Below are 13,590 nucleotides of genomic sequence, written 5' to 3'. Positions count from 1 at the left end.
CAACAGGAGAGAATGAAGTCATCCTCCTTTGCTCTTGAATAGCCTAGGGTCCGAGGTATGCCGGTCCCTGAGGAACGGGGTGCATGGGGCCTGATGCTTTCTGTGCTAAGGACCAAAACGAATCGAGGTTTCAGCATGCTTGGTTGTGGCCCTTGGCGCACAGGGTGGCAGGGGGCTACCCCCTCACCCCCCTATTTTGGGTGCTCCCATTGCACAGGGCTCTCCCCGAGCACGCCTGTGGCATGCAGCCCCTGCTGCGAGGCACACAGTGGGACACCAAATTCGTTCACTGGGGCAGGACACAGATATGGCCCCCAAATGGCCCTCTTCCTAAAAGGGTCTAAGACAACACGTCATAAAATCTGGATATTTATAAATCCCCTCAAACTCCCATGCTATCCTATTAGACTTTTTAAGGACTTTTCTTCAATTTAGAAGCACTGGCCTCATAGTAACAAAGACACTAAGAAAACTGTTATTTTTACAAGGATATAAAAAATGATATATTCTTGAACCTGTCTAAAACTTTCCTAAAATAACATTTTTCCTGTACTGAGAGTGGCGTATTCCCAGGACATGATGTAGTGAGGTGTACATGCTCTTTTTGGCACTCTTTGGGACCAGCCCACATAATTCACTTGTAGTTTTGACATCCATGAGTGATGCACCTTTCCCACGCTTGTGCTGAAACAACATTAATACCATTCCAGTCTGTATTTTGTATCTTGCAGACATGCACAAAGCTTTTACTTAAGGTTACAAAATGTTGTACAGAGTAAGTTCTTACATCTAGCTGTTTATAATTGAGCTAGTGGAGACCAGTGATGAGTGGCATTCCTCAGGGACCAGCTGTTTAACATCTTTGTCGCAACACGGAGAGCAGGGTCGCGTGCACCCTCAGCAAGTTCGCCGATGACACCAAGCTGTGTGGTGAGGTCGACACGCTGGAGGGAAGGGATGCCATCCAGAGGGACCTTGACAGGCTGGAGAGGTGGGCCCATGTGAACCGCATGAAGTTCAACAAAGCCAAGTGCAAGGTCCTGCACGTGGGTCAGCGCAATCCCAAGCCCAACTACAGGCTGGGTGGGGAATGGATTGAAAGCAGCCCTGAGGAGAAGGACTTGGAAGTGTTGGTTGATGAAAAGCTCAACATGACTCGGGAATGTACACTCACAGCCCACAAAGCCAACCATATCCTGGTTTGACAGGCTGCATCAAAAGAAGCGTGACCAGCAGGTCGAGGGAGGTGATCCTGCCCCTCTACTCCACTCTGATGAGACCCCACCTGGAATACTGCATCCAGCTCTGGGGTCTGCAGTGCAAGACAGACATGGAGCTGTTGGAGTGAGTCCAGAGGAGGGCCACGAAGCTGATCAGAGGGCTGGAGCACCTGTCCTATGAGGACAGGCTGAGAGAGTTGGGGTTGTTCAGCCTGGAGAAGAGAAGGCTCCGGGGAGACCTCATTGCAGCCTTCCAGTGCCTGAAGGGGCCTACAGGAAAGATGGAGAGGGACTGTTTACAAAGGCATGTAGTGATAGGATGAAGGGTAATGGCTTTAAACTAAAAGAGGGTAGATTTAGATTAGATATTAGATATTAGGAAAAAATTCTTCTCTTTGAGGATGGTGAGACAGGGTGGAACAGGTTGCCCAGAGAAGCTGTGGATGCCCCCCTCTCTGGAAGTGTTCAAGGCCAGGCTGGATGGGGCTTTAGGCAACCTGGTCTAGTGGAGGGTGTCCCTGCCCATGGCAGGGGGGTTGGAACTGGATGGTCTTTAAAGTTCCTTCCAACCCAAACCATTCTATGATTCTATGATTCCATTCTATGATTCTCAACTGGGTGGCATGATCTTTGCCTCAAGTTAATCTTTTTTTTTATTTTCATGTTATTCTGTTTTATTTAAAAAAATAATTAAAGGATCTTTGTCATTTCCTGAAATTATTTCCTTGCTCATTTTAAAAGCAGGTGGTTTTGTAGATCTGCAAAGCCTCTGTGTTACTGGGTAAAGATTTAAGATTTGCTACAGGGATAATATGGAGTGCCATTATGAACATGAAGCATTGGTCAGTTCATAAATCCTTAACAGTCATTACTTACATAGGGGCAGGATTTGTAAGGCATTTTTCCTAAAATATCTGACCCTTTCCTTAACTTCTCAAGCTCACATGGGCTGAGTGTCAGAAGGGCAGGCAAGAGAAAAATTGTTGCCCGTACTCTTCTGCCCCCCATCCCTTTGGGCTTGTGGGAGAGATGTTCTCCAGGAAAATCTGGAACCTCCCCTGTGCCCACCAAAAACTTGTACCTTTTACAGTTCCTCCCTGGATCATGGCCTTATAAATCTGCCTTGAAGGACAAGCAAGTGCCCTGCCCCCATTTTACAGATGGCTTAACAGATGTGGGCAAGTATCATTAGAAACAGAGCTCAGGATTAAGCATTTGTCCACAGCATGGCCCTAAAATGCCCCTTATTCATAGCCAGGTGGCCTTGCAGAGCAGTCTCATCATGCTCAGATGGCTGTTTGCACTGCCTGAAACTGGGGACTTCCAGCCAGGGCAGGGAGCAGGAGCTGGGACCCATGCTACCTTGACCACAGCAGCCCCACTGCTCCCAGGTACGCCCCCCACTCCAGCATCAGCAGCCCTCCTTTGCTGCTGGGAGGGTTTGCTCAGCCTCTTCGGGTCTGCCACTGGTTACACCACTTAGCCGGGGTCTGCTATGTTTCTAGGGCTTTGTTTAAACAATCAAAAGTTAGAAAACTTTATTTTAAAATTTACTTGAAGAGAATATATAGTCACAAAGTCAGGTAGGGAAAGACTAGGAAATACTTGATTCGAGGCTGTCTAAGAAATATTAATTCAGCCTACTTATGCTGCTTGTTCTACTCATTTCTTTACCCCAGTTGGAGAATAGCATGGGCAGTGAATAAGATCAAGTATATGAACAGTAATGATGTTCCCTGGCTATAGTTGCAATCCAGATAAAAAATTCATAGCATTCAAATGTAATGACAGGCAGGAATAGAATAATTAATGCCTACAAGGATGACATTTGGATTGCACAGATCATGTTTACTCTGATATCTCCCAAAGTTTTAATATGTGCATTGGCAGTCCAGCATTATTCTAATTTATTTTATTTTTGTGTATGCAGTCCGTATGTATGAAATGCCCTATTTTCCCTGTTTTCCCTGTTGGTTAATAGGTTGGCTTATGGTAGTGATTTGCAATGTTACAGGCAAGGGAGGATGTGATCCACATGCTGAAGACAGAGAAAACCAAACCTGAAGTTTTAGAAGCTCATTATGGGTCTGCAGCTCCAGAGAACGTGCTCCGAGTGCTACACAGGGATGCCATCCTTGCCCAAGAAAAGTCTATAGGGGAAGATGTCTATGAGAAACCAATTTCAGAGGTAATAACTTCTTGATTTACATCATTATGTATGCACAGGGGGAATCCTAACCAGAACTGAGACTCCACATATTTGGATGTGTGCAAAGCATGCAAGAGGGTAACACAGCATTTGTACAAATGACAAGAAATCGAAGAAAAATTGAATATTCTTGTTCACTCAACTGCAGAATAAATTGTATGCGAAGTCACTGGGTTTGAACCCAAACAATAATGAACTTATATGCTGCTTAGGGCTGGTGCTGTTAAGTGAGAACAAAATATTTGGGTATTACATTTCTGGTTTTTAAATTTCTTTTAATTATAGGCTCCAACCTCTCTTTACTACTCAAAGCACTGGTAAGCACTCTTTGATTTTCCTGGCCAACTATACCCCTATCACATATGTAGAAGACCTTCAGAGATTTACTTTGACCATATTTATGGGATCATAAATCCATAATCATTTTGCATCACTTAAGCTCTAGGACTGCAAAGTCAGTTCAGCCCCTAAAGGAGCCCTGTAGGACTTGATCCCTTGCTTTAAAATCTAAGCAATAAATTAATGCAGAATAGACGTGGGAGTGTCTGAGGCCAGCATGAACACCAAAATAAGCAGCCACTGCTCATGTTTATAGCTTCAGAACAGTTCAGGGCATGGAGAAAGGGCATGCAACAACGTACAATATAATATGCTGTAGTGCCTGTCCAAATCTTCATAGTTCCTCCTATTAGAACATTTATGTTTTTCAGCAGGAATTGTGTCTACCACAATATATCTTTATCCTCTGTATTCTCATTGAAGTGTCTTCTAGAAATTTTGGGATGATAGTTGTCCTGTTTTTCAGCCTGTGCTAAACTATGACAATAGCAAATAAGGAAAGCAAACATTAGCATGTGGGAACATGCATGAAATACTGTTGTACAAGATTAAAAGAGATTAGCAGGGCTTTTGTCTAAAGAAGCTGATAATTTGATGGGGACCTCAATGTAAAACTTTTGTCATGCATAGGTCCACAGGGGTTATGTTGGACCTAAATTAGGATGGTAATGAAATTTCCTAAATGCAAAAGATCTACTGTCAAAGGCTGAACCCAACCTGGCTCCTTTATAAAATGCAACGACTGTTTTGCTTTGACTGCCATGGTCAACCCCTGGAGAGCAAATCACCGTGGTCCTCCTGCTCTCTTATTTTCCTCAGTTTGCTGAGGCACCCTGTGAAACAGCAACTGCCCTGTGCAGCCGAGGCTGAGGAGGATGCAGTTCCCGCAGGGTAAAGGGCTGAGGTTGGGCAGAGCAGGCTCTGCCAGCCACCGTGCCGGGGGAAGGCAAGCAGAGAAGTGCCAGGGCTGCAGGCTGCTTTGGCAGGGGCAAGGATGGAGTTTGTCATCTGCTGCCAAGAAACAGTAGAAGGAGCAACGTGAATAACTGTGGTGGCTTCAGAGTGCCCTGGCAACTTTTCAGACACACCTCTCTGGCCTTAGTGGTTGTTTGAATAATAACTGACATATTAAATTAATAAAAAAACCCTGAAGACAAAAAAAAGGTAAAGTGTGGCTAATAAAGAAAGAAATTTCTGTCAAAAAACAGCCTGAGGGGAAAACCCTAAGGCTTATAATGAATTGCATTTGGTAATGTAAAATTAAATCTATGCTGAATCTAAATAGTTTAGACTTTTTATCTCAGCAGTCCTACAGATGCATTGAAGATGCATAACTCAAATTTCAGCCTTGAGCTTACAGCTTATGCTCCACATGTAGGTGTCCAGTCCCCATACAGGTGGGTGAACTCAGGCTGCCAGGGTCTGGGGGCACGTATCCTGCCCTGACATTTCCTACAGCTTTTCCTGTGTGCAACGAGGAAAGTGTGCACAGCACCTCGCCGCAGGGGAATTTCTGCACTGCAACAAGATTATTTCTTATCCTAAAACTAAGCAAAGTTCTGTCCCTTGTGTATGTGAGAACCATGCAAATGTTTATTGCAAACACAGCATTCAAAGAAATCCTTACTTTTACAGGACAGTTACTCTTATTTCTAGTCACTGCTTTATGCAAAGCTCAAGAAATAAAATTATGGGACTCATGTTTACCAACCACAACATTGTTGGTTAATAAATCAGATGAAGTAAGCAAGGAGACCCTTAAAACAGTCTATTCTCCTTTTCTACAATCCAGCTGGACAGACTTGAAGAAAAGCAGAAAGAGACATATCGGCGCATGCTGGAACAGCTCCTATTGGCAGAAAAGTGCCATCGCCGCACAGTTTATGAGCTAGAAAATGAGAAACATAAACATACAGATTACATGAACAAGAGTGATGACTTTACCAACCTCTTGGAACAGGAGCGGGAGAGGTGAGTACCTGAGACAGTGCAAAGAGTATCTATCCCAGCGTCCCACTGCTTGTTGGTTCAGCAGGGACATGATCTGGTCTTTTCTGTGTTTAAATGACACTAAACTCATGTGTAAACCATTCGTAAATGTCGGTCTACTCATGTTATTAGTAAGTACATTACCGTGCAAGTCTAGAGCTGGAGGAGTTCCGTTGAATGTTCCTGCAGTCTGCACTTGAATTAAGAAATGAATTTGTTTTGAATTACTCATGCCCATTTTGGGTTCACCTCCTGGTAGCTTTTGATGAGATGTTATTTATGTTGGCTAAGTTTGGGGCTGGCTTGCTTAGCTGCATTTTGTGAAGGACGGGCCACTGTTTGTCACAGCAGGAGGACGGGGTAAGGAACACCACAACACACATTAGGGTACTGGCACACAAGTGGTAGGGACCTTGCCATGCCCTTCGCATTTAGGTTTGCAAAGTCACAAACCATTTGCAGTATTTTTCATATTTTTGAAGACACGTGCCTCAGGCAAGAACTATGTTACCCTGGAAGAAAATATTTTCATGTTTTATAAAACGTGCCCAGCCTGTGATGGACTAATCTGCAGCGTTTATCTCACAGGCTCATATGCTCTAGGTTTTTTCTTCAAGTGTTTGTTGTCCTGGTGGGAGTAATTTGTTCTCTGAGTCTTTAAGAAAAGAAAGAGCACCTACCTCAGGTGAAGAATGAATACTCGGTAACAGCCTCAGTTTTTCAATATGAAATTTTCATACTCATACCAAACTGCCTGAAATCAATCCGCAACATTGGTTGGTTGTGGGTTTTTTTAGGGGAAAAAAAAAGCTCTGAGAAAAATACTTCAGGCAAGTTCAAAGAAGAAATGCTTTTGAGGAAACCACAGTCCGGTGGCAGACATTTGCAAAAAGCCAGGAGCTACATTGTTTAGCGTATTTCCTGAGCTCCGTTCAGAGCCAGCTTTGAGTAGGTGGCACATGAGCTACAGCAACCATATTTCCTGGTTTTCTGTCTCTCTACTTTTCTGAGATGACTGGCAAACTTTAAAGGACAAAATTGCATCTTGGCAATTTGATTGTCTTAGCAGAAAATAAAAAAATTCGTTGTATTTCCAAGTAAGGAGCAATTTCATATCTGATTCTCATAGATGCTATTTTTTCTCTATGCTGAATATCTGTGTGTGTGTGGACATGCAGGCAACTAAAATGCTTCAAAAGTGAAAGTGTTGTTAAAAAAACATTTACATTTGTCTTTACATTTTGTATTCACTCTAGTTTGACAATTGTTGCCTTCTTATTATTCCAGTTCAACTCATGAATCTGAATAGCCTGAGATTATGACCTGTTTTGAACTGATTTCCTTCAATGAACTGATTAAAAAGCTTTCTGTCTTACATTACTACTACTGAGATATCAAGTCCCATCTCTGTGGGCATTTTCTCATACTCTTCCTGCTCTTTCATGTCTTTTAAACGTCAGTTTTTCCACATTCTACAATTTTTGGAAAAACAGCAATAAAAAAAAGGAGAATTTGGGTTTGAACTTCTATTGAAAGCAGATCTTTAAGAGCAACTAAATCCGCTGGCTTTAGTCACCAGTGCCTCTGTACTGGTGGCCGCAGGGAAAGAACTGCAGTGCTGAAGCCCTTTTGATTTATGTTGAGTGACACGAGAAACCTGATGTTTGCTATTTAATCCACTTTGTTTGTCTAAGGCACTAATGAGAAAATTCGTTTCAAGTTTAGTAGCGACCAAGCAGAGAGAACATGGCATGTAGCTAAACATAGAAAACCAAGCACGCACGTTCCTCCCTCTTCAGTGTCCTCCTCCCAGATCACTTGCAGAGCAAATTAGCAAAATCAGGATGGGCTGGAAACCACTCATTAGTGTATAGTCTTAAACGATCTCAACCCTCATCTTTGTTTGCTGAATGCACGTGAAACTGAGGCTGCACCCACATCTTTGTACGTATTAAAAACTTGAAGTAGTATCGTTTGAGGGCTATATTCACAGAGGAAGAGAGGGTGATGGGACTACTTCTTCGAGAAAGCCCCACAGTGGCAATCAGCAATAGATTTTTGTCAAAAAGAGAGTTTGTAGTGGAAAGATTAAGTTGCAATAGCTAAAACACACAAAAACCTCCCATACTCACTTAATTTGCATATTGGGACAGAGAACTGACCTGCCCAAAGGCATTTCTCAGGGTCCTGCCTAGGCGTTCCCGTTTTATAAATACCACAATAAATATAATTTGTCTTACTGTGGTGCTTTGAGGCCTGAGGGTTATTTTATTAAGAGCTGAGCAGACATGTAGTCTCCATGAAAAAGAAAAGGGACATGGAGGTGAACTTTGCCCGTCAGCCACTCTGCTGCACTTGCAGTTATAACGTTAATGAGACAGGGTGAGCCGGAGGAAGAACAGTCCTGTGGGACAGCCAGCTCACAGCGGTCGGGTACAACAAGAGCAGTAATAATTTCTGTCCTGGATCTAACTAATTTAAGTAATTTCTTTCCTCACCATTGTTGTCCACACCAACTTTTAGAGGCCACATCTGCTTTTGCTGTCCTGTGAAAGTTTGAACAAGATAAAAAGGGGAATTATTTAAGAGCAGAAATATTCCTCAGTTCTAATGCATTTCTAGCACTCTCTTAATGTATTTACTTTGGAAAATTCTTTTACATACCCTTTCATACATTATATCTAATCCATCCACAACAATGCGATATGAAAGCAAACAGCCCCTATGAGGGACTAATTATTAGGTCAGCCTCACACAGGAAGAAAGTGACAGGAAAACATGATTTGTCAAGAATAATTATGCATGAAAAGTATAAAAAAAAGTATACTGAAGGATATTCAAAATGTAGACAGCTAGAAGGGGTAAATGAAGAAAGCTGGAGTGCCTGACTGTTGGTGTTGGCTCCGCAACACCAAGTGCAACTAAGCTGTAGAAAGGTTGTGGAAAAGGTTGGTGTGTTACAGGAAAAGAGTAGTGACAGCTGTTTGCCAGACAGAGGTGAAAGAAATCCCGTACTTTTAGTGGAAGGTGTTTCTACAGACATGGTGGGTGAAGTGTTTTGCAAATTTCTCTATAGTATGCTATAATCATATCTAAAGATGGGAATGTTTTGAAAGTTAGGGACAGTATTTTCCATTTTTACCATTCGACCAAAATTCCTCTTTTCCACGCTTGCCCACCTTAGCTGCTGTTCTTGTAACATCAAGTAGTCCTTGGGCATCTCCTGTCCCCAAGAGCGCAAAAGCAGCCACCTTCCTGGACCCTCCCAATGCAGCTGAGGAATAAGGAGAAGAGCTGGGGGCCCCCAGGCCCCCATCAGAGACCTTTGGTGGCAGACGGTGGGGTAAGGAGTCTCTGGTCTGGTAGGTGGAGAACGAGGAGTCTGACTGGAGCTGCTCTGACAACGTAGCTTGCAGTGGACACCTGAAGAGCAGGAAGACCACGCAGCAGCAGCCGCAATGATAAAATCAGTCATTCCAGCACAGACACTCTCCTGATCTTCAGCGACGCTTTGGGGAGTGACCTGGTGGCACGAGCACTATTGGCACTTCCCTACCCCAAAAAGCTCTTGTCTAAAGTAGGCTTCACATGAAGTGGTACTTGGTTGTTCTCTGTTCTGCCTAGTCCCAGCCCTCTTGCTTTCCCCTTTAGGGAACTGGTGGGTGTGGGGGGAGATCTTTAGGATCAGTTATAAACTTTTTAATGTGATCATCAGGGCTTTTTCTTCTGGTGGAAAAGGGGAGAGCTCTGTGTAACCTCGGCACTGCTTCGACCCCTTGATCGACCTAAGAGATGAGGTTTAAAATCCTGACATTTTTAGAGGTGCTAATCTCTGAACAATTTGTCTTGTACTCTTCTTTTAATCCTATTTGTTGACAGCACATTTTGCTGCTATTAAAAGCACTGGAAAGCTACCATTGATTTTAATGGTTCAGAAACAGGCTTGTGGTGAGGACCACTGAGCCAGTCCTGCAGGACGGATGGCAGAAATAGCCTGAAAGCCTCCAAAAATGGGGGGAGGAGGGAGTTTCTTTCATATGCATGGGACGTGGTTTGCCAAACAGAGGGTGCGATGTGGCAGAAAGGCTTTGTTGGAGCTCCTTAAGGGAGATCTGTGCAACTGCTTTGTGAGTAATTTGACCATTTCCAGCACGATCCCCGAGACTGCTGAGACTCTTTTACCCCCCGCCCCCCCAACATGTCAGTAAATACACACCCAGTATCTAATGTAAGTATTGTCTGTCTGAAAGCATCGATATTATGTTTAGCCACATTTTGTTGTAAGACTTCCTTGAAGCAATGAGGATTTTAAATTGGCTCTTGCTTTCCTTGCTGCAGCTTCAAATTATTCTTTACAACCACAGCGACAGTGTTCCCAGTTCACTGAAGCATTTCACATTTTCCTCAAAGGCAAAGCCGAGGATTCAGTCTGTACTTCCTAAGCAGTGCCCTGCTAAATCTGGTTTTAGTTAAACCCTCTTTTTGAAGTACATGGCCATAATTAGATCTGCTTAGAGGAGACAGCAGGACTGTGACCCCAGATCTTTCCTCCACAAAGTTTCCTTTCAGTCTTCGAGTAAAATTGTCTCCTCTCTGCCTCCCCCATCACAGCACCCCCAGCAAGGAATGCACTGGCAAGTCCCTCGGAGGTCTGTGATAATACATTCCTCTCGGCTTTGGTCATCCTGGCACCGAGATGCTCTTGGCTGCTCTGCTGGTGATGTAATTCTGGGCCCGCATCACCTGCAAAGGAAACTGATCTGCGAGCAATAAAGCACACAGACGTCTAAAAACAAAAATGGGAGTGTTGATGTTAGCAAGTTTTTAAAATATTTTCCCCCCTTTTTGCATTTCTACTTTTATTACCAAAACTCCCCTTCTCCCTTTTCCCACGAGACGGCAGCACCAAAGCCTTTCATTGGGAAGTGCCTGCCTTTTTGTTTCCTTTTATTTCATGGACCCAAGCAAGTGTAAAGGCTGGAGTGTGACACAGCTTGGAGATTTTGTGTGCGTTGCCTTTCCAGTTTGCATTTTCTCTTGATTTTTATGGAGACTGTAAAATAGAGGAGCTGGCAGGAAGACAGCAGGGCAGTGTATCCATCAGTCAATTACTTGTTTAGAGAACAATCACCCAAAAGTATAAAGTGTTCAGGGCTAATAAATCCCTGTGATTTGCCAGCTCAAGGCCAAATTCTGTGGTAAGAATAGCCCCATACAGGGATATTGGGGTGAGGCGTATGGTGCAAACATATAGCACAGATTTTGGCTGGTAAGCATGTAATCTGTTGGTGACTCCTCTAAAGTCTGGAAATTAAGTTACTTTAGAGAAAGATTTTTGCTATTTCTTTTCCTCCAAGAGTTCTTAGCCATATTTGTACTCTGACTTTTTTCTCATATGGTAATTGTTTCTGTGTCCTGGTTTCCAAACTGTGACCCAAAAAACGGAAAAGCCAGTCCGATGGGAGTGTGGGAATTCACCATTGCCTACAGTAGTTACTCATCTTACCGCCCATTACTGGCTGTAGTAGAGCACTGAGTCACTCTCTGTCTACTTTTCAGTAAGTGCATCTCTAAACTTTTAATCTTATAATGCAGAAGACAAGGGTAACAGTACAGTTTTTATTCTTTCCTTTTGGGCTGACATGCTATCTGTATGGTTTGGAAACACTGAGGTTTTTTTCTGTCGATGTAATATATTCGCAGGATCATAGATCACAAATTCTGTGGTAGTCTATTAAAAGAAAGAAATGAAAAAATCTGGCAAGGACAAATACCATTTCTGCACAGTTAAGTAAATCTGAAGGTCATCCATTTTGCAGGTCCTGTTTTACAGCTCTAGCTGACTGCAAGGCAGTGACTGCTCAAAGTTTATGTTTTAACTAACGAATCTGGTCCCGAGTTCCAACAAAACGGCCTCAAAGGTAATTTAAAAACGAGTGAGCAAACAGCCACATCGGACTGTGGAGAAACAATATGAAAGTATTGCAAGCCTTACACAATGTGAGGCTTGACATGAGCTGGGACTAATCCAAATCCATCTCTTCACACTTGGATAGTCCTCAAAACTGTCCAGTCTTTCAGTCACTTCTGGGATTATATAAAATGGCATCATGTGTTGTTTCAGCTATTCTTCCAAAATTATTTCTAAGTAGGCATCAGCTTCACAGCCCTTGAGAGAGAATTATTATACAAAACTATATGTAGTTCATTATTCCCAGCAAGTTTGCTTGCTAAAATCATCAATTCAAATGCTCCCAGGGTCAGACGGGGGGAAAAAATGACTTCATTCAAAATCTGCTCACGAACCCAAACTCTGTCCAGGGTGCAATAGGTAACAATTTTAACATTTAAGGGGCCTTTGGCATGTTTCAGAGTTATTATACTACTGAAATAAATATCAGTTCACAGCTCTATTGAGGCCATCTTTTCAAGTTGTCATTTTTTTAGGCAAAGAAAACAAGAACTGAATTAGGGTCATGTGGGGAAAATTGCTTCCTCGTTCAGAAAGATTAGAAACAGGTTTCAGTGGAAGTGCCAGGTTTCACTGAATTTCTAAAAATCTAGATAGATGCCACTTATTTACAAGTATAAATATATGCTAATAGGCACTCAAGCTTGAACGTGGATATTTGCTTTATGTTTAAATGGAAGTATACCTGTGCATAGATGTACAGACTGATCAGTGAAGTATACGACTTCTGTTTTGATTAATGCCCTACAAATATTCAAGACCTGTTCTTCACGGTCAGATAACTTCCACTAAGTTGTGTGAGGAACCTCAAGATGCCATCTGATTCAGGGGTTTACTCTGACTCAGTAAGCCTGCATAGAAGATTTCCTAACCCTGAACAGTTGTAATGTTTATTTCCCTTTTCTTTCCCAAAAAGGGTGCTAAGTTGTGCATCCCTTCTCGTTCCTGCAGTGGAGCAGGACTACCACTCCATACCATACCAATAATGAGTTTTATATTTGCATCATTTCAGTTTTCTGTTCCCACTTTTCCCGAGAAGGTTGTTCCACTTTTACAATTTACTTTTATACTTTTTTCACCAAAGGGGTGAAAATCTTCTTGTAGGCCAGTGCCCCAGACACAGGAATTCACTGAGCCAGGTCTCTCTATCTCCCAAAAAGCGAGGATTTTTCACTTGTTGCCTTGGTGAATGGTGCCAAGATATGGTCCTCTCTATCAGCCACTTTTCTTAAAATAACAAAGATGGAAATTAAATGACTTATTCAAGACGAACAGATGTTTCACTGAAATCCACATGAAACTTCTTTTTCACTTGAATGAGAGAGAAAAATAAAGCTTTTTTTATTATTTCATAATTACTTATTGAATTTTGGTTCAGCTCTGGAACTGAAAAATCAATTACTCACACAGCTCTCTTATCCAGTTGCTTGTGTTAGGGAATGATTAATAGTAACGTAGCTGACTATGGAATGGCCTAATGAGAAAAGATAAAGAAATGAGCAAAAAAATGAGGTTAAACTACAGCAGAGTGACAGCAGTGCTGTCCTGATGATAGCAATTATGTCATAGGTGAAAAAGTATCTCTTAGTGACAAGTATATATATCACAGGATGAAAGTTCCTGTACAGTTCCGTTTAAAATGTTTATTTTCAGAGGAACTGGAAAGGCGTAGACATATTCTCTTTCATCATTTAAATATCAAGCTTTTCCTAGATGACTTAACTTGTTTTAAAATGATGCACAGCTTTCAACGTTTTTTTTATTATTATTATTATTTTGCAAATTTCTGGCTGGGATACAACCCTGGTTTCCAAAAACAGTAGGGGCAAAACAGTGTCCATACTTATGAAAGGCAGGGGGGG

The 13,590-nt window shown here is 42.4% G+C and overlaps 1 protein-coding gene across 4 annotated transcripts in view; it reads left to right on the top strand.

The window, feature by feature from the left end:
- Positions 1 to 13,590, top strand: part of FILIP1 (filamin A interacting protein 1) — a 109,809-nt gene that overhangs the window by 61,235 nt on the left and 34,984 nt on the right. For all 4 annotated transcript variants that reach the window (XM_075747529.1, XM_075747528.1, XM_075747526.1 and 1 more), the window contains 2 exons: positions 3,235 to 3,408; positions 5,561 to 5,739. In XM_075747529.1, coding sequence (XP_075603644.1) covers positions 3,235 to 3,408; positions 5,561 to 5,739 — 353 coding nt within the window. The remainder of the gene's footprint in view (positions 1 to 3,234; positions 3,409 to 5,560; positions 5,740 to 13,590) is intronic.

The sequence above is a fragment of the Balearica regulorum genome, chromosome 3 (assembly GCF_011004875.1).
Source record: "Balearica regulorum gibbericeps isolate bBalReg1 chromosome 3, bBalReg1.pri, whole genome shotgun sequence".
Classification (NCBI taxonomy): Eukaryota; Metazoa; Chordata; class Aves; order Gruiformes; family Gruidae; genus Balearica; species Balearica regulorum.
Note: the sequence above shows the minus strand (reverse complement) of the source record. Positions and strands in the feature narration are given on the sequence as shown.